Source organism: Lygodium microphyllum, chromosome 12 (assembly GCF_053477565.2).
Source record: "Lygodium microphyllum isolate KBCC chromosome 12, Lygodium_microphyllum_v1.1.10, whole genome shotgun sequence".
NCBI lineage: Eukaryota > Viridiplantae > Streptophyta > Polypodiopsida > Schizaeales > Lygodiaceae > Lygodium > Lygodium microphyllum.
The window spans coordinates 114,116,883-114,143,082 of record NC_141146.1 but is presented as its reverse complement, the minus strand read 5'-3'; the positions used below and the strand labels follow the sequence as shown (position 1 = coordinate 114,143,082).

The 26,200-nt window shown below is 39.8% G+C and overlaps 1 protein-coding gene across 1 annotated transcript in view; it reads left to right on the top strand.

Moving 5' to 3' along the window:
- Window positions 1-21,631, top strand: part of LOC148028175 (uncharacterized) — a 57,726-nt gene extending 36,095 nt beyond the window's left edge. Inside the window, exons 3-4 of the mRNA XM_087689882.1 lie at window positions 19,685-20,816; window positions 20,904-21,631. Coding sequence (XP_087546008.1) covers window positions 19,685-20,816; window positions 20,904-21,238 — 1,467 coding nt within the window. The 3' untranslated portion in view covers window positions 21,239-21,631. The remainder of the gene's footprint in view (window positions 1-19,684; window positions 20,817-20,903) is intronic.
- Window positions 21,632-26,200: the final 4,569 nt, after the last annotated feature.

The following is a 26,200-nucleotide window of genomic DNA, read 5'->3' as shown; positions in this document are numbered from 1 at the left end:
TACACTTGTCTTTGGATAATGGGCAAGAGCTTGTATTGAAAGATGTTAGATATGTGCATGGCATCAAGAAGAGTTTACTATGTGTTGGTCAGCTTGACTAGCATGGTTACATTACACTATTTGGTGGTGGTTTGTGGAAATTGAAAAAGGGTTCCATGTTGATTGCAAAAGGAACCAAGAAGGATACTTTGTATAGTCTGCACTTTAAAGCTTTGAATGGCAAGTTTCTTGTAGTTGCTGAAATTGACTGTCATTTGGAGTTGTGACACAAGAGATTAGGCCATATGAGCCAGAAAGGACTTGATGTCCTTACCTCTTTGAAGAAGATTGATGGAAAAGGCTCTAAACTTGATTTTTGTAATGACTGTCAGTTTGAAAAGCAAATGAAAAATTCCTTTTACTCTGGTGTCTCCCGTAAGTCCAATGTCTTGGACTTAGTGCATTCTGATGTATGTAGTATGCTCATGAAATTGTTGGGTGGTGCTGCATATTTTGTCTCTTTTATTGATGATTGTTCCAGGAAGATTTGGGTTTATCTATTGAAAAAGAAAAGTGAAGTGTTTGTTGTTTTTAAAACTTTTCATGCATTTGTGACCACTCAAACAAGTAGAAAGCTGAAATGCTTGAGAACCGATAATGGGGGTGAGTTCACATCTACAGAGTTTAAGTTGTTTTGTGACTTGCATGGAATCAAGAGGGTGTGGCTGAAAGATACAATAGAACTTTATGTGAGAGAGTGCGGTGCATGCTGTCCACTACTAATCTCCCTCATGAATTTTGGGGAGAGGCACTTAAAACCGTGGTTCACATTTGCAACCGCTCTCCAAAAGAGGTCCTTAAATAATGGCATTCCTTTGGTCTGGTAAATCGGCCTCATATGACCATTTATGGATATTCGGTTGTGATGCTTTTGTGCATGTTAGAGATGAGCTGAGGAGTAAACTTGATCCGAAATCCACCAAAGGCATTTTCATGGGCTAGGGTGATGAGGGTGAATTTGGCTATAGAGTGTGTTTACCACAATCCAAGTAAATTGTTCGCAGCCGTAATGTTGTGTTTAATAAGGCAAAGTTGCTGAAAAGTACTTAAGCCTCTGATGAAGACATGAAAAAGGTCAAATTTCAGAACTTGCAGCCACCTATTACTTCAAATGATGAGCCTCATGATGCTGTACCATAGGCTGAAACTGATGATCGGCGGGTTATTTTTGAGCCAGGTGATGATGAACAGCAAATAGAAGCACAAGGAGGTCATGGACAGCAAGATAGACTTGCTGATTATGAAAATGAAGGTGCTGTACAGCATGAACAGCATGCTGAAAATGGCTTACAGCAGCCAATAAATGCTGAAAATAACATGTCTCCAAATGTAGATCCAATTCCTGAGAATGTAGATCATTGGGTATGCAAGTCTACATGCTTAAGAAGGCAGCCACATACGCATGACCCCTCTTTGCACTATGTGATGCTTACAGATGAGGGTGAGCTTCTTACATATAAAAAGGTCAAGTCATGCAAATTCAGCAGCAAGTGGGAGCTAGCTATGTAGGAAGAGATTAGATCTTTGTATGCTAATGATACTTGGGATCTTGTGTCGTTGCCCAAAAGAAGAAAGTCTCTTCCAAACAAATGGGTTTACAAAGTAAAGACAGTTGATGGGAAACCCAAGTACAAGGCAAGATTGATTGCCAAAGGGTATGCACAGAAGGAAGGAATTGACTTCCAAGAGGTCTTCTCACCTGTTGTGAAGATGACCACTCGACGTGTACTTTTTGCTCTCACTGCTTTATTAGATTTAGAGCTGTATCAAATGGATGTGAAAATGGCTTTTCTGCATGGTGACATTGATGAGGAAATCTACATGAAACAGCCGAGGGCTTTGTAGTTCCTAGAAAAGAGTAGTTGGTGTGTAAACTAAAACGTAGCTTATATGGGCTGAAGCAAGCACCATGACAATGGTACAAAAAGTTTGACACTTTTATGCTCTCTCATGGGTTTACATGCAGCCATGTAGATCATTGTTTGTACATGAAAAAGGATATAGATGGCAATCCCATCATACTTGTTTTGTATGCGGATGATATGTTGCTAGCTGGGAAAAGAAAGACTAGCTTGGATGCTCTCAAAGATCAGTTGAAATCAACTTTCTCCATGAAAGATTGGGGGAATGCAGAGCATATATTAGGCAGGAGGATTCGCAGGGATAGAATACAGAAATTGCTATTCTTATCTCAAGAGAAGTACATTGAAAACGTACTGGACTGATTTAACATGACTGAAGCTAAGCCACTTGGGGTGCCCTTATCTCCATATCTTAAGCTTAGTAAAGCCAACAACCCAAAAGATGACATGGAAGCCAATGCTATAAAGGGAGTCCCTTATGCATTAGCATGTGGCTCTCTTATGTATGCTATGGTCGCTACTTGTCTAGACATTGCTCATGTAGTGGGAGTTGTTAGCAAGTTTATATCAAATCTTGGCAAACCACATTGGGAGGCTGTTAAGTGTATTCTTAGATATCGAAAGGGTACATAAAGAAAGTGTATTTGCTATTGGGAGTGTGCACTTAGTTTGTAGGGTTATTGCGATGCAGACATGGTAGGTAACTTAGACACTCGCAGGTCCACTAGCGGGTATGATAGATTACGGAAAGTCAGATAGAAAAAACGATAAAAAAGCACGAGTGATTCTTCTCCTCCCAACCACGCCTAGATCAGTGCTGGCCCTCCCACTCGGATTCCTTTGCTAGCCGTCAACTTCCTGGAGTCCTACTATTCCTGGACTCTCTTACTGTCTAGGCTCCCCTTAACCCCGTTCAGGTGCCCAAGAGCCCGGACGGTCATTCTCGTGCATGTTCCCCTAGATTTACCTTAATGTGACATTAAATGTCACTTTTAATGTCACATTCCATATTTATGACCTTAACGTGACATTAAATATCACATTTAATGTCACATTAATGTTACATTTCATATTTATGACCTTAATGTGACATTAAATATCACATTTAATGTCACATTAACGTCACATTTCCTTCCCCTTAAGAATCGGTTTCGTCCTCGAAAACGATAGTTGGAAGGTCTAACTGTAAATCGGGAAACCTTTTCTTTAAAGTACTTACTCGCTCCCATGTTGAGCTTTTCTCTGAACAATCTTTTCACTTAACCAAACATTCTTGATAAATAGTATTCCTTGTTCGCCTATTACGAACATTTAATATTTTTTCTGGTTCATGTGGATTAGATTGGTCATAGAATAACTCCTCAATATCATCATTTAAGATGAGATTATCCAAATCACCCAGCTTTTTCCTTAATTTACTTACATGAAAAACTGGATGTATTTTACTACCAGCAGGTAGTTGAAGCTTGTAAGCCAATTCTCCCACCCTTTTAAGTATTATGAAAGGACCACAATACCTTGGTGAAAGCTTTGGATAGTGTCCCTTTTTCATAGTTTTAGTTTGTTCAGGCATCTTAAGATAGACCAATTCTCCTTCTTCAAAGGAGATGTCTCTTCGGTGAGGATCCGCATATGCTCTAGCTCGATTTTGAGCTTTTTTAATATTTTCTTGAGCAAATTTTAACATACTATTCATATCCTCCAAAAAATCTTTAGCTGCCTGAACCCTTTCCTTATGCAGTCCTACTGCAAAAGGAGCTCTGGGCTGAAATCCATACATTAACATAAATGGACTATATCCAGTGGAAGAGTGCTTGGCACTATTATATGCAAACTCTACTATGGGCAAATACTCTTCCCAATTAGTTTGCCTTTTACTTACATATGCCCTAAGCATATCTTCAAGAATTTGGTTAACCCTTTCAGTTTGCCCATCTGTTTGCGGGTGATCCGCCGTACTCATGCTAAGTTTAGTATCCAATTTCCTAAATACCGCACGCCAGAAATGGCTACCAAATTTTCTATCCCGATCAGAAACTATATTTGCCGGAAGGCCATACAATCGGTATATGTTCTCTACGAACAATCTAGCCAATTCTGGTGTTTTAACATCAGTTGAAGTTGGAATGAACCTAGCCATTTTGGTTAACCTATCCACAATCACCCACGTAGAGTCGTGCCCCCTCTGTGTTCTAGGTAAAGCAACAATAAAGTCCATGGAGATACTCTCCCATTTTCCCGAAGGAATTTCTAATGGATGGAGAAGTCCTCCCATTTTTAATTTTTCAGCTTTATTAACCTGGCATTTATTACATTTGACCACATAGTCAAGGACGTCCTTATTCATTCCAGGCCAATAGAACTGCCTTTTAATAAGACTATAAGTCTTATTAACTCCTGGATGTCCCGCACTAGGGGTATCATGACACTCAAAGAGTATCTGGCGCCTTATTTCTGTATCTTTCGGGGCACATACCCTACCCTTGTAGAGTAAATAACCATTATCAATGGTAAAATTCTTCCACTTGAATCCAGTTTGAGCAACCCCTGATACTCCCTTTCCTTGTTGAACATCCTCAGATATTCCTTCCTCAGTAGAAGCACTTTCAGTTGGATCCCCATTTTTTATTGCTTCCCATATGTTGGAATAAGCCGGATCAACCTGGCATTTCCCTTTTAAAGATTCAAGCAAGTTGGAAGTGAACTGAGTAAAACTCAATTCATTAATGATGGGCATTCTGCTGAGTGCATCAGCTACTATATTATACTTTCCTTTTCTATATCTGATCTCATAGTCGAACTCTTGGAGAAATTCGGCCCATCTGGCTTTACGCCCGTGTAAATCAGGTTGATCATTAAGCCACTTAATGCTTTCATGATCCGATAAAATCAAAAGTTTGGCACTATACAAATAGTGCCTCCATTTCTTCATTGCATGTACTATTGCATACAGCTCCCTCTCATAAACATAATAATTCTGTTTTGTACGATCTAATTTCTTGCTTTCAAAAGCAACTGGTCGACCTTCTTGTAATAAGACCGTGCCTATTGCCTTATCACTGGCATCAGCTTCAACCACAAATGGTTTATTGGTATCCACTATTAATAATACTGGAGCTGTAGCAATAGCTACCTTAAGTTTTTGAAAACTTTCATTTTGATCTGTTCCCCAATTAAAACTTTTCCCTTTCCCTTTAAGTTGGTCTGTCATTGGAACAACTATTTTGGCATAATCTCGAATGAATCTACGATAAAATCCAGATAAACCTAGGAAGATCTGCAGCTCTTCCAGGTTCCTTGGAGGTGGCCATTCAATAATTGCCCTTACTTTTTCTGGATCCATGTTGATTCCCTCTTTCGAGATAATATGCCTCAGATATTTGACCTCGTGTGCAAAGAATTCACATTTAGTTTTCTTCGCATAAAGGGAATGTGTTCTTAACAGTTGGAATACTAATTGCAAGTGTTTCAAATGTTCTTCTCTTGATTTACTAAAGATCAAGATATCATCCAAAAAGACTACTACAAAATGTCCTAGATAGGGCCGTAAAACACTGTTCATCAGCTTCATAAAGGTAGTTGGTGCATTAGTGAGACCAAAAGGCATCACCAAAAAATCATAATGCTCGTATCTAGTACGAAATGCCGTCTTGGAAACATCTTGTGCCTTAATTCTTATTTGGTGATAACGTGATCTTAAATCTATCTTTGTGAAGAATTTTGCCCCTTGCAATTGATCAAAAAGATCTTCCATTCTGGGCATAGGAAATTTATTCTTCACCGTTATTTTATTAAGTGCTCTATAGTCAACACAAAGTCACATAGAACCATCTTTTTTCTTTACCAATAAAATTGGTGAAGCCCAAGGTGAATTACTAGGTTGAATAAATCCTTTATCCAGGTAATCCTTAATTTGTCTTTCAACTTCTTGATGCCGTGTTTCACTTAACCTATACGGTGGTTTTGAAATTGGGTGTGTATCCTTATTTATATCAATTGGGTGATTTATATCACCCCTATTTGGTGGAAGGCCACTTGGTAAATCAGAAGGAAATACATCTTTAAAATCATCTAACAAACTATTCAATTCATTATTAACATTCAACTCACAAACATAAGAAAATTGTTGCTTTATATTACAGAAAGTAAAAGTATTCTGTACAGGAAAAGACCATAGCATATATACCTCACAAACTTCCTTCTTTATCAGCCTCTGAACTTCAGTAGAACACAGCAAAGGATTATCAGATACTTCATGTTCACCTTGAATGACAAAAGTCTTACCATCCCTTTCAAATTCCAGTGTATTATGGTGATAGCTACGTTTTAAGGATGGTTCCAATCCCCATAGCCACTCCCTCCCTAGAGCAATATCAGCTCTTTCCATGTTCATTATTTGGAAATCAAGCTTATCTTTATATCCTTGAATCTCAATTTCCAAATTAGATACCATTGTATCCCATATTTTATTGTCTTGGCCTTGCATCATACGAATAACATATTGATGCTCACTATTTTGTTGGGGAAGTTTTAATTTTTTGACAAGTGCATAATTTATAAAATTATGTGTGGCAGAGTCATCAATCATGACTCTAACCCGTTTTCCACCTATCAATCCATGTACTCTAAGTAAATCATGTGGCCCAAAAGTAGGCTGCCACATAGAAGTTGACATACAACACTTATGTTGTACATCCATGTGCAAGACCTCTAAAGATTTATACTTTTCATGGCCCTTTAATTCTAAGGTCTGCACTACATGGATTTGTTTTTCTTTTCCCTTGCCCTTGTCCTTATCCTTTCCTTTGTCTTCCCCCTTTTTCTTTTGAGGGCAATTCCAAGCAGCATGGTTAGGGGATAGACAATTAAAACACAACTTTTCTTTTTTGGCCTTATCAAAGTCATCAGGACTTAACTTTGGCCTCATATATGGTTTCTTTTCAAAAGGTTGTTTTTTACCCTTTAAAAACGGCATTTTCCTTTTAAATTTGCCCACAAATTTTGAGGTTTCCAATTTCTTAGACTTGGGCTCCGTATCAGTGAGACTAGTGAGTGTACCTGGACGCATATTATCTTTATAAATTAATGCAAATTTAATTGCCTCTTCCAGCGTCTTGGGTAAACTCCGTTTTACTTTCTTTTTACAGGCTTTATCGAGTCCCCTAATGAATCCTCTTGTTTTTTGGAATTCATCTATTCCTTCCAGTTTGAGGATTATCTCACGATATTCCTCCAAATATGTCAGCAGGGGTCTTCCCTTTTGTTTGACATAATCCCAATCTTCCCAATTTCTTTCCATTTCATTTTCAGGGAGAAATTCTTTCAAAAAGACAGGTTCAAATTGAGCCCAAGTTTCAGGTATTTTATTCGCCTCCTTTAAAGTTCGCCACCACTTATATGCTTTGGGTCCCAAAGTTAAACTAGCCTCCAGTGCTTGGAGATGTGGTGGGATATTTTTTAATTTATGTAAATCTTCCCATTTTTGGAGGAAATTAAAGATTGTGTCTTTATTCCTATCTTTTTCCTCCCCGTAAAATTGAGGTGGTTTCATATCCTTTAGAACTGGATTATCCCTCAATTTATGGTAAGGTTGGGGTTCCTTAGGATCTCGCATAGTCACATCTAAATCTTTCGATGAAGATGGGACATCTGAGGTTTCTATCTTATTTTTATCTCTTTCCAACAATAAAGTTAATTGAGATTTTATTTCAGTAAGTGTTTGTGTTAAAAATTCCATTTGAACCCCCTGAGTTTGCACACGAGCAGTAAGATCATCGAATTGCTCTCGCGTAGCAAAAAATTCTTCCCATTGTTCTTCTTGTATGTCTGGTTCATGGGGATCTACCATAGGTTGATCTCCGGAACTAGAACTTTCCATTACCCTTTCTTTCCCTTTTTCTGCCATTAATACACTGGAATTGGAAAGCAAAAATAAGAAATTTGCATACAAGATAAAGTACTTCCCTGATTTTTAATGGCAGGCTGTGGTTGCTGGTTTGGAAAGAAATCCAAAGAGTAAGGAACAAATTTTATCGCCCGAAGAAAGTCGGTCACACAGGAAATGGAGCTTCTTTGCAGAACGACTAGTATTCAGCCCCCTTCTTTAATAATGTTAAATACTGAAAATTAATCTAATAATTATTTTGGTACCCAAAAAGACAATTTGATTAGTCAGTAATTAAATTGGCTAGGCATGTTCTATTTTCAAGTGTCTTTGTGCTATCTTTGACCATTAAATTGGTGTTAGGTATCATTAAACTACCTCTTTTATTCGTTATCGAGCCAAGATCCCTTGCTGCTTGGCCGTTGGTCTGTGTTGTTTTTATACAGCTTATGGTGGCTTCAATAGTTTCTCGTTGTCATCTCATAGTTGGGTCAGAGGCTTGGCTCACCTATTCTTAATTGGAGTTTTTAGGAGTGATCTGTTTAAGGTCTCTCTATTTCCCTTGCCCTTTGATGGCCTTTGGTTTGATTGAATTTTTATATAGAGAGGGGGTATTGCTCCTTGGTTGGCTTTTTTTATTGATGGAATTCATCAACATTGGTACTCTTCTTGTCACTCTCAGATCCATATCTCCTTTGGCTCTCTGCCACATCTAGGATCTATGAGGGAGTGTTAGCAGTTGTGTGTGTTTTGTGTGGTTATCTCTTGCTTGTGAGCCTCAATCTAGGTCAGATGAGAACATTAAGAGATTTGACATTGTATTTGTCTGTCATTTTGTGTGGTTTAGATACTTTAGATGGAGGGCACATTAGTGCATTTCTTGTTTGCCTATATATAGATGGCTAGCCCTCCTATTTTGACCATCCAGTATCCATCATTGATCCTTCATGATTAGTCAGTTCTCCTCGTTCTCTCATCCCCTTGCTACCATCTGATACCCACATTGAGGCGTAGAGATGTGTGTTGGGCTGATTGTTGCAGCCTTGTACCTTCAGCCATTGCAATCGCATTGTTTATTCTCTCTATTGTATTTTCTCTTTGTCTTTTTCTTCTCTCCATGTTTACTTTTTTCTTTTTGTTACTAATTCTTACAGAATGGACGATTGTGTGCCACAAAGCAGTTGAGGCCTAAAGTGATCATTGAGAGTCATGCTCTTTCTTATGCAGAATATAGAGGGATTGATGCTACAGTTAGAGCAATGGAGCATTTTTTTTATTGGCCTTCTTTGAGACATGATGTTGAGTAGTTTGGTAAGACATGTATCGTAGGTTAGAAAGTGAAGTATGATCAACAACATATGTTGGGTTTATTGCAATCCTTGTTGATTCTAGACACACCTTGGTAGAGCATTGCTATGGACTATATCTTTGAGCTTCTAGAACACCTACAAGGAATGATGGTATATGGACTATTATTTGTAGGTTCAATAATAAATCCATTTCTTTCCAGTGAGGAAGAAGATAAAGGTTGATCATATGTCATACTTACTTCTGTGGCATGTGGTAAGTATCATGGCGTGCTAGAGTCGATTGTCAATGATTGAGACCCTTGGATGATCAATTTATTTTGGAAGGGGTTGTTTGAAAATATGAGTACCATACTGAAATTTTCTTCGTTCTTTTATTTGTAAACAAATGGTTAGTTAGAAGAGACAAATTCTATAATGCTTGATGTCTTGAGATGCTACGTACTTAAGCATAAGTCATAGTGGGAGCAATATTTACCTTTGGTAGAATTTGCATACAATGATACAATGCATAGTTGCATTGGCAAAGCTCCATTTGACGTTGTGGAAGGTGGCAAGAAAGTGCTCCCTATTTTATTCACAGAATAAAATCTTTGATGCTAATTAGTATATAGAAAACATGGATGTGGTGTATGCAAAGGTTATCTAAGAGAAGCGAAAGAAGGCAACCGGTCGCCATAGACATGCTTTGCAATTTGTAGAGGGCGATTATGTGTTGTGTTTTGAAAAAGCAAGGTTGAAAAAGATGAAAGATAGAGAGAGGTTGTATCCAAAGTTGAGTAAGAGATACTATGGGCCTTTTCATGTGTTGAAGAGGGTCAACGATGTTGCTTATAGTCTTGAATTATTTCCACATTGATAGATATACAATGCCTTTCATGTGAGCTTGTTCATTGTGTTTCACGATGATGTGCGTAAGGATGTATCTACTGAAATTCAGCCAGAGGTTGAGGAGTTGGATGAGATTTTGATACATGAGTAGATTTTGACACATAAAGGGAGAAAGATCAGAGGTAAAGTTTTCAGAAGATAGTTGGTGAAGTTTTAGAACTATTCACTAATGGATGCTAAGTGGATGGAAGAAGATGACTTGGCAGACCATCCTTGGTTTTGTAGCTTTACCTTGAGGCTTTTCAATTAGAGTTGACTTTGGATCGGACTCAGTGAGGTTTAGTAGGTAGGGGTTGAGAGTATTGCTTGATTCTCAAGTGGGAGGTGGCACTTTCACTCCTCTAGTGATGGACAGCCAGCTCTTATGTATAGTGAATCTTGGATGTATTTAGCATGCATCTAGGGTACTGTGCTGACAATATGTCTATCATGAACGAGATCACTATTTAGTGTGCTAGTTGTTGCAGTTGGTATGTAGAAGAGTATGTTTTTCACTGTAGATTTGAAACTATACCTTTGCATCAGTATGCATTAGTCTATGATCATTAGAGATTGATTATTGGTTGCCGGTTTTCATTGGAGATTATTAGTTTTTAGTAGTATTTAGCTGGTTTTGTGGACAACAACATGTTTTATGAATGGCGTTGACATTTCAGCATGGTTTCTACTCAATTTATGCTTTGCCATGGCTTGATAGTTCAGCCATGGTTTGTACTCAATTTATGCTTTGCTATGGTTGTCTTGGATTCTTTCTGAGTCTTATGTTTTATTTATGGTAGCTGAAAAATTTCAGCAAATGTTTGGCATTAGCATGGTTAAGCAGTAGTGGCCAATGTTGTTTTGACTATGACGCCTTTTGGAAAACTCCAGTATAGTGTGTTTTGTTTTTGCACATTGCAGTACAATTGAAGTATTTCAAGGGGATGGTTTGTCATGAAGACATAAAGTTTATTGCTTTGCTTAGCATTTGACTAAAAAGTTAATTAAATATGCAAATGTGTGGAAATGTGACTTGCACATGTGAGGTGCACGTCAATTATTTCATAGTGTGGGATCCAAGACCTTGAGATATCAATTAGTGCCAAAGAAAAAGTTGTAATAAGTTATACGTGATAGATACTAGGTAGTACTAGGTGTTAGAACTTTGCCTAGAACATTTAATTAGCTATTAGTGTCAGTGGTGACACTAGGAAATTGACATTAATTAAATAATTAATGCCACTTCCGAGCTAATGAGTGTCCAGGATTAGTTGGGTGATAAATTGGCCTAGTCGATTTGATTGTTGGTTGGTTAGATTATTTTTTTGGGCACACAAATAATTATTAAATTAGTTTTTAGAATTCATAGTTTGAAAATTAATTGGGTTGGATAATGCTGAAAATTCAGTTTAGAAGGCTGCCACTTGGCAAAACTTGCCCATGTAAGTTAGGGAAAGCTAAATTGGGGGCAATGGGAGGGGAAAATCTCGTTTTTGCATTTTGGGGCTGTTGGGAAGAGAGGTTAGGTTGTTGTTGATTGCTTTTGGGGCCATTTCTTAGCAATTGGAGATTACCTTGGTAAACACGGTTGCATATTTCTAACCAAGGGAAGCTGGTGGTTGTGGCTGATGTATTTTCTCTTGAAGATTATAGCCTATGATGTTCCTTTTGTTGTTGGAGAATGCTTGTGGCACTGAAAAACTGGGTCAATAGCTTAATTTGACCAAATTCTTGCGATAAATCTTTGAATTTTCTCTCTCTACAGTAGTCTCTTTTTTTTATAGTTGTTTTCTAGCTTTGCTCCAAGTTTTACAATATAAATTAGGGTTTGCCAGCCACCTCGAGAAGTGTACACAAATATGAAGGCTTGAGACTTGAATTCTTAGAGCTGAAGTTAGTGTATTTCAAGAGGATTCAAGAGGCCAGTCAGCTAGCTTTGAATTTGGGCTAATTTGTTTCCCAAGGACTATGGTTAAAGGTTAATCCCTTACTGAATCAAGGGGCGAAATGATTTGAAGACTTGTTGGTCATTTATGATAGCAAGAGGCAGCTGGATTAGTGGAGGAGACCGAAGTTGGATTAGTGGAGGAGGCTGAAGAATCTCAATTGTACTCCATCCATGTGCAATACAAGTTAAACAAATACTGCAAGGGGTGCCAAGTTTTGGGGCCAACATGTTGTCAATGTCTAAGATTAAGTAGTAACATTTGCATTTTGAGTTTATGTGAATTTTGTGCTTGCTGTAATTGTTGATTAATCAGGTCATTACCACTCTCTCCAAGGAGGAAGGTTGGTTTCTCAATTGGTTCTCTTTGTGTGTCCATTAGGCTTGCTCGCTATTGGAAGTTTGATACACAACACCTTCAATAAAAGGAGGAGAAAGAAGAAGAAAAAGTAGAAGTGGAGCCCTGTTGTGTGGAACACTACCCAATTAGTTAGAGACGTTGCTCATGTGTTGCATGTTACTATTGCAGGTTTGTTCCTTGTTGTATCGCCTCCAATTGCACCTATTGAGGGTTTGCTAGATTTATTTATCCTCATGTGTATCTTACTTATTATTAGCAATCTATCTATTCAATCTGTGTACTTGAAAGAGTGCTCTCTCTCTCACACACACACATACACACACACGTATCTCCATGGAGTTCCTATCAAGAAATGATTGAGCAACCAGAGAGATAGTAGGGTTTGTAGGGAGAAACATAGTGTGTGTATGGCAAACACTAAGAAGAGAAGAGAAACTCAGATGAACAAGGTGATAGAGGATTGAAATAATAAAGTGAATTTGATACCAGGGTGCGTAGCACGAAGGATGCCCTAGAGCAAGGAGGTTGTTAAAGAAGCCTCTAAATTTGCAAATGCATGGATAATGAGGGGTTGTCTTGAGCAAGGAGACTGCTGTCGAAGAGAAGCATCTAAATTTGCCTATGATACCTAAAGTAGATGCAATGTCGCTTGATGAAAGAGACAAAGACTAACAAATGCAAGGTCCACTAGCCTTTGGAGATGTTGAGGTCAATTGAAGATGCGACACGAGGTGGAGGAGAAGTAGTGAGGAAGCCAAATGCAGGCCCCCAAGTTGCCTATGATGTTAATGCCAACAGATGGAGGAAGTCGTCAGCTAAGGAGGAGGGCACTGCTACCATAGACACAGATTTGGGAAGGAGATGACTGATGCTTGGCAGCAGTAGATGGAGATGGAGTGCTGTCACCAAGATGTGAATGATGATACTAGTTGGTGTGGAGGAACCTACCACCATAAATGCAGCTCTATGGGTGAAGTGAACAGGTGTCTGGCAGCAAGAAGGGGTGGAGAGGTGGAAGGAGAGGAGAGAGAGAGAGAGAAGGGATGAAGGTCCTCATGAACATAAGAAGTGTAGTGAGTATAGGTGAAGAATGAATAGGAAGTGTAGAATATGTAGGTACGAATAGTCTCAAGTCTTGCCCACTGAAGTCTCTTGAATGGTGCTTCGACACTCTTAGAAGGGCCTAAAACCTTTTTGAAACTGGAAATTGAAACCAAAAAATGAGAACGAAGAAGGGAAATTGTATGGAATGATGTGGTTTCTTAACATCCCCTCTCAGGCTTCAAAAATGAGAACGAAGAAGGGAAATTGTATGGAGTGATGTGGTTTCTTAACATCCCTTGTCAGGCTTCAAAAAGGACCACAAAGAGGAGTGAGGTGAAGAGAATAAGATCCTCCCTATAATTTGAAAAAGCCACCTGGAAGGAGACCTGTGAAGATAGTTAGGAGTTTGAATGAGCAGTAGAACCTGAAACACAACCTCAGGTGAGAAGCCACTAGCTCCGTTACATCATGTTGGAAGGAATATGAAGGCCACATAAAGGCAATGCTGAAAATCCAAGGGCCTTGAAGCTAGATCCTTTAGAGATTGGGGAGAGGTAGAGGAAATGACTACTTGAAAGAGAGTCACTCCTCGAAGGTAAATGGTGGTGGGGAAAGAATGGCAAGAGTAGTAGGATCCCCCTTTGAAACTTGAGGAGTAGGAGCCCCCTTTGAAGTCGAAGAAGGAGATGCCCCCTTTGAGGGCAAAGGCAAAGGGACTCCAACTCATGGATCATGAACTTAGAGGTGTCGTATGATGAAGGAAGTATCACCGATTGTGTTGAAGAAGGTGTTTGGAGCTTAGAAGGAGTAGAGGCCGGAGAGCCCCTAGAGGTGTCTTCTAGAATCTGAGTAGAAGAGGGTGGGATAGGAGACTTAGGGTGAGCCAAGGGTGGGGAATAGTTGCGGGCTCTCAAGGGAGTGGATTGAGGAGATGTGGATCGTGATAGCCACTTAACCCGAAAATGGGTGGGAAAACCTGTATAGTGTGGTGGTCTCTAGGAGGACTTATCACCTTGTGAGGTTATAGAACCTCTGTTTGCTCGTGAGGACTTAGTGTGCATTGGATGTATCTTATTGCCTTGAGCGTAGTAAGTTGAGAGCCCAAACAGAATGATCTTTGTGTCCTAGAAAGAAGAGGTAGCACAAGGTGTGCGTGGTGGAAGACATATACTCCGGTGGGTAGGGAGCAAAGATTGATGTTGACAATCTTCGGGGGGGTGACTGTTCTTGCCGCAATAGGAGCACTCAGGAGACGAGCAATCTATCGATGGAGAGGCCATGGTATTGGAGTGGCAACTTGTAAAAGGGGAGGTTGGGAGAGAGAAGAAGAATATCTCCTAGTGACGTAGGAGAAGTAGGGTAATAATTGGATGTTGATGTTGAACTTGCAACTTGTCTTTGCCTTCAATGATGTAGAGGATCTTTGCGGCTTACTGAGCACCTTTGGCTTTGATACCATGTCAAGAAATGATTGAGCAACCGGAGAGAGTAGGGTTTACAGGGGGGAACACAAAGTGTGTCTGGCAAACTTTGAGAAGAGAAGAGAAACTCAGATGAACAAGATGACAGAGGACTGAAATAATGAAGCGAATTTGATACAAGGGTGTCGTAGCACAAAGGATGCCTTGGAGTAGGGAGACTACTAAAGAAGCCTCTAAGTCTACAAATGCCGAGATAATAAGGTGTTACCTAGAGTAGGGAGATTGCTCTCGAAGAGAAGTCTCTAAATTTGCAATGCAGGGATGAAGACATGGTGAGCCCATGCTGTCAAACGCAAGGTCCAATAAACATTGATGCTGACATCAACTGGAGGTGAAGGTCGTGAGATGCTGAAAAAGCCAACAAGATACCAAACGCAAGATGTAGGGCTTGAGGATGATGACGACGAATGATGGTGACCTCGTGGATAGCCAAATGCAAATAGTTGGATGATGCTTGTAGTAGGTGTGCTGTTGCGTGACGATGGAAGAGGCAAAGACTAACAAACGCAAGGTCCACTAGCTTTTGGAGATGATGAGGTTAGTTGAGGATGTGATGCCAGGTGGAGGAGGAGTGGAGCCAGGAAGCCAATTGCAAGCTCCATTTGCTTATGATGCTAACGTCAACAAATGGAGGAAGTCGCCGGTTGAGGAGGAAGCCACTGCTACCACAAATGCAAGTCTGGGAAGGAGATGACTGATGCTTGGCAGTAGCATATGGTGATGGAGTGCTATCGCCAAGATGTGAATTATGACACCAATTGGGAAGGAGATGATTGATGCTTTGCAGTAGCAGATGGAGATGAAGTGCTGTCGCCAAGATGTGAATTATGACACCAACTGGTGTGGAGGAGCCTGCCACCATTAATGCGGCCCTATGGGTGAAGGGGATAGACACCTAGTAGCAGGAAGGGGTGGAGATGGTGGAAGGAGAGGAGAGAGAGAGAAGGGATGAAGGTCTCATGAATAGAAGAAGTGTAGTGAGTATAGGTGAAGAATGAATGGGAGGTGCCGAATATATAGGCACGAACAGTCTCGAGTCTTGTACGCTAAAGTCTCTCGAATGGCATTTCGACACTCTCGGAAGACTCTAGAAAGCCTTTTTGGGGATGGAAATTGAAACCAAAAAATGGGGTTGAAGGAGGGAAATTGTATGGAATGATGTGGTTTCTCAACAATTCCATCTACCATAGCGCGTTGTTCCATCTTCATGAGCTTCATATTCAATAGGTCCACTAGAGTCTAGGGAAGGCCATGATGCCAAAGTGTGGTACCAAATGGTTAGCACTCCAGAGAGGGAATCTGTGGTTAGGTGACCCATGTGAAGAATAATATGAAAGTGCTTGATTTGGAGGATGAGCCTCCACTAGTGGTGCATCTCTGGCACCCAAGTGTGTAAAAGTTGACGACCTAAAAGGAAAAGACTTGCCTATGTTTGAAGATCTCCCTAGTGCTGTGTGGTATAACATGTGGAATGGTAAAAGGTGATGTGAACGATGGTGTAAATGAAGGTGTGGAAGTAGTTGAAGAAAAGGGGTGGGATCTGAAATTGTGGTGTAGATTTAATGAAAGTGAATGCATTAGATTGATTTTGAGAGTTTAATGGTGCAATTTGACATGTAGATGAAGATGGAAATGAAGTTGAAGTGCCAACACCAAATTGACTAGGACATGAAAAGCTCAACGAAGGAAAACCAGAAGAACTTGATTCTTTATTATAACCAACTCTATGTGTGTTAACATATAGAAATCAGTTCTCTTTAGGACTTCTCATAGTCAACAAATTGAAGTTTTCCTTCTTTAGAACCCATTCTAGGATCTTGCATCGAAGTAGGAGCAAAATAAGGAGGAACAAAGGTAGAAACTCGTGTGCTTTACATCAGAGTAGATGAGTTTGGGTGGAAGAATGGAACGTACTCAATGTTGCTTTCCCTAATAGTGAGGCCCATCCTAGTCGGAGACTCCAAGGATCGTGCAACATCTTCATACGTATGCATATCATTTGAAGGGAAAGAGTCATATTTACCTTCAGTGGCTTGCTGGGCTTGATGCTTAAGAATCAAGTCATATTTAGCTGATGAGATCTCAAATGGTTTATAAGAAGCATGATAATCACATGTCTCTCTCCTAGTGTTGAAACCTCAAAGAGCAAGCTATGTGACCCACTCTTGTTCAGTTCTTGGCATAGACAGTTTTGGAGAATGAAGCAGTGAAGATGTGTTTGAAGTCATCTTTCCTTTGAGAGTGCTTGTCCCTTATGTTGAGCTTTCAGATCAAGGCCTAGTTTTCCTCAGAAAGTACCTAGCTCCAATACCATGTAAAGAAATACTCAAATGTAGAAGATAAATAGAAGTGTACGACAAAACACAAAGTGATAACAGTAGAACTCAGAGGGGAAGATTAACTCAAAGATAAGTGAAGAATGACTGAATGAATAATGCTAGATGCTGTAAACACACTATGCAAGAGTGAATGCAAAACATCGAACTCCTCTCTCTCAGAAAGGACCAAGGCAGAGATGAACTGGAGAGTGTGTTGTACTTTGAACAGATTCTGAAACATAGCAGACAGCCTCTAGACTGACCAGATGCAGTAAACAGCTGTGCAGCCTGCTCTGTCCCAAAAATGCAAGGCTGCACCTGATGAGGTCTTATTTGATGAAGTGTGCAGCAGTTCTGAGACAGGCAGCAGCTCATAGAGGCAGCAGCTCATAGAGGCAGTTTGTAAATTCAACGCTTGCCAATGGGCTTTTTACGAGAAGGCAAATCAACAAGACTCTAGGTGTTATTCGCTCAATAGAGTGCATCTCATCACTCATGGCTTGCACCCAATGCACATTTTGTCGTGCATCCTCAAAACATGTAGGCTCTTCATTATCCAAAAGAGTACTAGCAAAATCATATTCTTTCTCATCATCAATAATATGGCTTGTATCAACAAAATGTTCCCCCCCTTGCATTTCTAGCACTGGAATGTGTACGTTGAGGCAATGAAGCATCCATACGATTCTCTTTAAGAGTCAGAAATAGCCATCTAGGGACTGTTTTGGTTGTATGTATAGCAGCCTTTCTTGCACAATTTCATTGTCCACTACCCTAGGAGAAATTGGATCAGCTGGAGCCTGATTTTGGGCATGTGGGGCAGGTTCAGCATGCTGTAATGGCTGATTTTCTGCATCAAAATCGGCCCCCAAACCAATAGCATATGGAAGGAGAACCTCAAAGACATCCAAAGAGTCTGATGTGGCTGGCATTTCAAATTTAACATGCATATGTGCTGAATTTTCAGAGAATATGACATCTCTACTCTCAAAAACCTTGCCCATGGAAGGGTCATACACCCTATACCCTTTGCTTTCCATGCTATAACCTACAAAAATGTATTTTACTGCCTTGTAAGTTGTCATCAAGGTTTCCACAAAGCTCTTTGTATACCTGGTTGTCTTTCATGAAACATCTTCCATCCTGTCTTGCTTTTATGCCCCAAAAATAGTTGACATATCTTTGTTTCCAGTTGGCCAAATACACTTGTTTCTTTCTTCGCACTAGATTTCAAAAGAACCGAGCTTGCCTACGTGGTATCCTCTAATACCTATAGCTATCTCACATTGCAACTCTGTCCGTGTCTCGTGACACACATCATTATACCAGCTGTTTTTTGGGGAGTACTTTGTGGCAGGGTGGAAGAAGCCATAGTATGAGGTAAAGCATGTGTCGGCAGTCGCTGATGCATGCAAAACTTCTCCCAACCTTGTTGTGGTCACCACACTGTTGCAGATTGGTGTTACCTTTGATGGATCACATGGCTTGCTCCTGGGAGTACTTTAGCTCCAGCCAAAGTAAGACAGATTGTTTATGTAGGAACCTTTGATGGTTCTCAATGAAGTCATAGCCTCGACCTCCTGTGAGGTTAAGGATAGAGCCATCGATCAACAGGCTCATTTCAAGCCAGCCTTGGTTTCTTCAGAGGCACTGGAGGTCTCCATGGAGCCCTTTTAACTCCCAATGCAAAATTAGACCCAAATTTAGCCTTTCAAGCTTCTCTGGAGTTCTCACTGATGATAGATGATCTGCTGACTGATTCAGTGGCTTGGAGACACTCTGCTTGATTTCTACGAGCTGTCAAATTGTTGGATTTCAAAGTTTGTGAGATTGAAGACCATGGACTGAAGGTTTGGGTTTGCTGGAGTATTTCTGGTATTCAGATTGTGATGCAAGTTCCAGTGCTCATGACCAGGACGGAATCCTTCCTGTGGCAGCAGGCAGGAGCATGCCAGGCGACCTGCAGCAGGCTGCAGGATGATGTGGCAGTATTTATATGTGCTAATTGTACATGTAGAGATCAGAGATCAGACAGATTATAATCTGGGCCCAGCCTAGCAGCATTCCGGATTATTATTCTCTGCTTTTTTTACAGCATTAGCTAGCCTTTATGCATTGTACGCTCTCTGATCCTTGGATGCATAGGTGTGCTTGGATTTGGGGTAGAGCACATGTAAATAACTGATGATTAGATTTCAATATTTCTTCCCTTTTCCAGCACTGCAGTTGAGTTCTTTCTGTTACAATATATTTTCAATTTGTGCATTTGTGAGTCCAATAGGAAACGATCCATCACACAACTGATGTAATTGTAATTAAGGCAACTGGAGATGTAGACAGACCATAAATCATTACAGTCTAACCGTGTGCCATCAGAGACTATGAAAGTGTACAAGATGACTATTGAATGTGCTTTTATAAGCTAGAGTAATGTTTGTAGCTTACACTGTTTTATCAAGCAGGTTGGAATGACATCTTTTATTCATGTCCCTTGTTGTAAAACTAATCTGAAAGAAATTGCTTATCCATGCTTGCATTGCTGAGAGACTTATAATATGTCCATGTTGATGCAGTGCCATTGCTACGTATGTGATGTGCTTGCTCCCTGCCTGTTTTGGAGCCAAGGGAGTAACGATGATCACTGTCATGCTTTTGACAAGGATGAGAACTGGAAGAGGATGAGGAGCCTTACGAAATCCTCATCTCTCAAGAGTGCCACCATCACATCACTAGCTATGATGCATCAGGTGTCAAGAAACCAACCAAGGGATCGTCTCACACCAATCCGTGCACCTGTATTAAGGCGCCACGTACGACCTGTGCCAAGGACACAAGTCCACACTCAGCCGAGCATTCACAACCAACCACAACGGGTAGGAAGTCCTGTTCAGTCACAGCCTAGAACTGTTCAACCTCATGGTGGAATGTTAACTACATCAGCTGGACTCAGCAGTCCTTCAAGCAATGTTTATCCAAGTCCAAATCCTTGGTTTGGTCTTGCATACCAATCCACACACACAAACAACACAGCCAGTCTGTGTGGTCAATTCAGGCCTTACGTGCCATCTACAATCAATGCTGCTGGGGATAGAGCGAGTACTCCACTAAGGATTCGTCTAGCACAGGCTCCTGCCAGACCACCAATAGATACAGGTTGGGGTTGGACAAGGACGCCAAATCAACTGCTGTCCAATGTGTCAACTGGCGATGGGTGGGGTTCAACAAGGACATCAAATCCACCGTTGTCCAATGCGTCCACGGAAAACGTTGCTGTGCGTAGTTTTGAAAACCAGGCTTTGCTTCTGGATGGAGTTTCATCAGCTTTTGGTGACTGCACTCAATCAGCTACGGATGCTCATCCAGAAGGATATATAAGAGAGACTTCAATTGATACGAATGCCCTTAATGCACAGAAGAGGCATGGAAATACTTTACAACAGAATCAGACCATAGAAGGGGTCCTTTCAAGACCTTGTGAGATTCAGTATAATTCTTCAGACAACTCCTCAATAGAGACAACTATTTCAACTGGTAGGGGTGCAGATCTTCCTTCTGTAACTCCCTACCGTAGTATTTGCAATGATTTAATGGCTTTACGAGATTGCCTATATGATGGGATCTCACAGCAAAGAGAGCAATCAGTGGTGTCAGGTACAACGAATGCCAGCTCGATGCATTGCACCAATGCTGCAACTAGTTATTCAGGTTGTTCTCACCTCAAGAGTGTGTCTTAATTATTGCTATAACATGGACGTGCTCTTAAATCGCTATGAATTATTGTGCTGCTTGCAGATAGTGGTATAAGAGACGAAGCCTCTAGAATGAAGCCTGTTGCGGCTACTTCTCAATCTGCTGCACAAGTTCTCCTTCCACATGTATCTATGTCTCAAGCTGTACATGCTGAGGGTTGGGACAGTATCATGGAACCTAGATCTCAGACATATCCAAGTACAAGCAATGTACAGACGGATCATGTTAGCTCTGCCGGAACCAGAGCTTCTGAGAGCTCCAATCAGGATTTTCTTGATTTTCTAAACGAGGCATTTGCTTCTGCCAATCCAGAAGATTACAGTGGCACAGAACTTGACAGGTTTTGTTTGACTGACTTTAATAATATTCCCTTTTAATCTTGAAGAGCATAATTGTCTTCATAAACGGCATCAGTTTTGTCTGGGAGCCTTACATCCTGTATCGTTGAATATTCACTATACATAGCCAAACCAATGTGGTTTAGTCTTCTTTTTCCCATATGCTTTAGCTAGGGCATCTTATTGCTTCATCCTTTGCTAGCAATTGTGCTGAAAAGCAACTCCAGCTGTTTGTTTGTACCATCTACGAGTTGCGTAGTATCCAGGGTTGTACAAAGGAGGTAGTGTTTGTGTGGTGTCTCTAGAACCTCGATGTCTCTCTTTTGCTTAGTCTAGTCACCATGAAAATTGTAAAACTATTTTTCCATACCAAAATGGCCTATGGGACAAATATAAACCGATCTGAAAAATATGAAAGGGGCCCTTTATAAATCCAGGTTGCATATTCATCAACTTACGTTAGAGTTCCTAAAGTTGCTCACCCCAAGATGCATGCCCCTCCCTGTGCTAAAACTGCATTCTGCATCTTCATGAAGGTGGATGTAAATAGATCTAGATTGTTGTCTACCATTGTCATATTTTTGTGAGGTTTGTCTAGACTAGAACTCAAAGGACTACTGCTGTGGCCAAATTTGTGGAAGTTCTTCAAAATATATTGTGCTTCTCCCATGACTAGAAATGAGGGAAAGTTGTATTATTGTCCTTTTAGATAACTTAAAAAAGGCATATAGGACAAAGAGACCTGCATCAAGATTTTAGTTACAATCAACTTGGGGGTGCCATTAGCATGCGCATGCACGTGCATGTGCACATTGAGAGAGAGAGAGAGAGAGAGAGAGAGAGAGAGAGAGAGAGAGAGAGAGAGAGAGAGCTCATGCGTGAAAGGTGTGGTACAAAACGACATAACTCAAGACTTTAGCCTTGAAGGTGCAAAGGGAAAAAAACAACATACTCAAGATTTTAGATACAATCCATTTGGAGGTGTCATTGGCATGAGCAAAAATGAACTTTTAAGGCCACAAGAGTTTCTACCCTAAAGAGGCCTAACGTTTAGGCTTTTGAACTCTTGTATGATGGTTTTATCACCTCAATAAATTGCCCATTTGCCCTCTTTTCTAGTTGCCTTCATTTGGGTGATCTCATTTGGTGTCCTATGAGTTGTGTGGGCATGAACTCATTTGTGATCAACTTTTTTGATTTTCTTGAATTATTTTGATTGCTTTAGTGCTTTCAATTTATCTTAGATCACTACACGCTCCAAAGTTGCTTGGTTATTCCCTTGCATGGGTAATATGAGCCATGGTGTTACCTAGTTGAATCCATGATTTCCCAATATCGGCCTTAATTTGGGTTTGTACGACTCTAAACAATCTTTGTTGTTTTAATTCCCTTTTGTATTACTTGCACTCTTGTCATTTTCTTGACTTCATCTTTAATCGCCTTATTAGTGGTAGTTACGTATATAGCCAACTTCTCTAGTTAAGTGAACACATGTGCATGTTGGCAAGCAAGTGCTTCAAGGCTACTTTTTTTACCTTCAAGTTATGAACTATTGACATAGGCATTCTTTCCATGGCCTTGGCTCTTGAGTTGGCTTAGGTAGTGTTGCTAAGGTGATTGAGGAATGGTTGGGGTAGTGTTGTAAAGATGGTTGAGGAAGTCTTTGGTACACCTTGTTAGTGGCAAGGACTCAAAGCCTATGGATCTCTAGGAGGAAGAGACCTAGGCATCTTTGGTCCTTGTAATCCATGACATGATGAGAGAGAGAGAGAGAGAGAGAGAGAGAGAGAGAGAGAGAGCATATAGAAAATTGTATGAGAATCCTTTTAGATGCCTCAAAGGTATATAGGGCAAAGACATATACATCAATGTCAGTTATAATCCATTGCAGGGTGCCATTGGCACAAGAAGAGATAAGGATGCCATTAGCACAAGCAAAACCAATTATTAAAGCTATCAAGGTTGCAAAATATATCATGATGCAAAATTTCTTAGGCTTTTTGAACTCTTCTATGACGACATTGGCACCTTGATAAATTGTACATTTGCGTTCCTTTAAAGTTGCCTTCATCTTGGCAATTTCACTTGGTTGTGCTTTGACTCCTCGTGCTTGTATAGATTAATCTATTTCCATATTTTAGTTTCCTTGAAAGATTTTGATTATTTTTATACTTTACCTTCCATGCTTCCAAACTCCAAATTTGATGGATTCTTTTTGTACTCCATGAGTTTCGATGGTAACATCCACTTAAACTCATTTCTTCGATAGTTGGCCTTATCTTGGTCTCTAGCATGTTTGTCTTTGAATATCCTTAGCCCCTTGCATCGAGTCCCTCTTTTGTTTATTCATGTCATCCCTTTAGACAAGCCTCCTAAATGTGCATGGAACATAATTTTCTTTTTCAATATCTTTCATTAACTATTGAAAAGGTAATGTTTGTCGTACTTTGTTGATCTACCTCCTTGTTTCGATTCCTTTTGCACTTGATTTGTTGCCTTCCTTGTTGGAGTTTCTTCTTTACTTCCTTTTTGGTTGTTGCTTCCTTGAGTTCTTCTTCAATTTTCTTATTGGATATAGCTAGCTTTCCCTCCACCAAGAGTATAAGTGCTTTCAAACCCACATTCTTTACTTCCAAGTTGTGAACTCGTAAATGCACATATTCCTCCCATGGGGGTGGCTCTCGATTTGGCTTGATGATGATGCCAAGATTGTCGAGAAAGTCTTTGGGTATATCTTGATGGAAGGGCAAGAGCTTACATTTAACTCTCAACCTTGGGTGTTGGCCTTAAACCATAGGGCGAGGTGATGAGGGAGGCTAACATCTGCTTAGCCTATCCATGTGAACAAACCCTAGTATATGATATAAGCGATTGAGGATACGTGAATAAAAAGTAGGGTTTAGGGGGTCATTGAGAAACACAAGACTTGAGTGCATACGACCAACTCTATTGGCAAACTTTGAGCATGTGTAAGTTCCTTCTTTTCCCTCTAGCTACTCTTCTAGTTACACACACATGCGCGCGTGCCACGCGTATGCATGCATGCACGCACGCGCGCACACATTTAATTCCTTCTCCTTTCCCTAGCTACTTTTCTAGTTTATCCCAAATGAACCCTCGTGACTCATGCAAATTATTTCCATTTACTTGTTTATTAGTTGAGAAAATTAAGCTAAATAATCAAGTATTATCTACTTTTGACTTCATTTTTCTTATCATAGAAGCATATATTTCTGTATCTTTTGCATTTCACATTAGACAATTCCTAGCAAAAAATTGAATCAAGACTAACAAAGGATGCACGTGAGGGGATAAGTATATATAAGGCTCATTGTGGACGCATGAATGGGCTCAAATATGCTTCCTTGATTGACTCTGCCATTGTTGGATCACTTGGGCAAACTCTTTTCTTTTAGTTGAAATGTTTATTATACAAAGATGATTATGGCAATGAAGTTAGTTTGGTAAGAATATTAGATTTGAAATATGGATTGTGCATGCTTTTTTGTTTAGGGGGGGATATATAAACTTATAGGATTAAATGGTGTTGCATTTCTTGAACAAATATATACATATGTGAATATGAAATCTTTGCAAATATGGGAGTATGAAATCATAGTCTAAATGTATGTAGAGACATTCCTTTAAGAGAATGACCAATTGCATTAGTGGTAGATTCTTGTAAATGAAGAATGTGTCATGAATCATATGGTGGGTAGACTTGCTTGAGCTACTGTGCAAAATACACAATATATACACAAGAGAAAGCTTACTCAAGGACACAAGGAGAGAGTTGGAGGTCCAAATGTTTTCTTGCTGGTTTTTCTTTCTTCATTCTCTCATAATACAATATAAACAAAGTATAGATATGATACAATATAAAGGAAAGCGGTCTACTATGTAAGTAGGTGTAACTAATCAAATATAACAAGTGATATGTTAGTGGCTATGTGAAGATCATTATGACTATTGACATACTAAGTGTACATATGCGGACCTATCTAACAAGATGGTCCATTATCAATGTCCGTACGTATTGAGCTTGCCATTCGAACACCCCTCCTCAAGCTCAATTGTATCTCTGCAACTCCAAGTAAGCTTTGAAATTTTTGAAGGTTTTTTACACCAAATGCCTTTATAAAAATGTAAACACCATGTGGCGTATATTATCTCACCTGCAAGTACCTTCTCTGTCACAAAATGGTAATGCATCTTTATGTATTTTATCCAACATGGAACATTGGGTTTCTAGCTAATTGTGTACTAATGTTGTCATAGTGAATGACAGCTGGACCATCTCGTTGTACGTCTAAATGTAACCATACCAACACACATGCTGTCATAGTAGCATCTCTATACTTACTCTTTATACTTGATGAAGAAACAATCAGTTGCTTTTTGCTGCTCCAAGTAATTGCTGCCCTATCAAGAGAAAACATGAGTCCATTGGCACATCTCTTGTCGGATTTGTTACCAACTAAAATTGCATCTGTGTACCTAGACACGTACATTCTTACTTGCCTTATAAAAAAGTCCATAATGCAAGGTGAACTTTATATATCTCAATATGACTTTGACTGCATCGAAATGAGGCTTCTTAGGTATCTCCATAAACTAACAAGTCCAATAACATATCTAAAGTCTAGTCTTATGATAGTCATGTAGATAAAACTTGCTACTATCTTTTTGAATATAGTAGGGTTTTCTATCTCATTCCCAATATTAGCACTTAGCTTTACATTTTTCTCCAATGGCATTGAAAGAGGTTTACATATCGTCATACCATACTTGGATACCATATCCAAGCCATATTATCTTTGGAACAACCATATATCATCAGCACATTTGATTAGCTCAATACCAAGGAAGTATCTCAACTCACCTAGATCCTTTATCTCAAACTCTTGTTTCAAAAGGCCCTTGACATTAGCAATTCTGTTGTCACTATGGCATGTGATAATCAAGTCGTTCATATAAATGATTATGATAACCAAATCTACA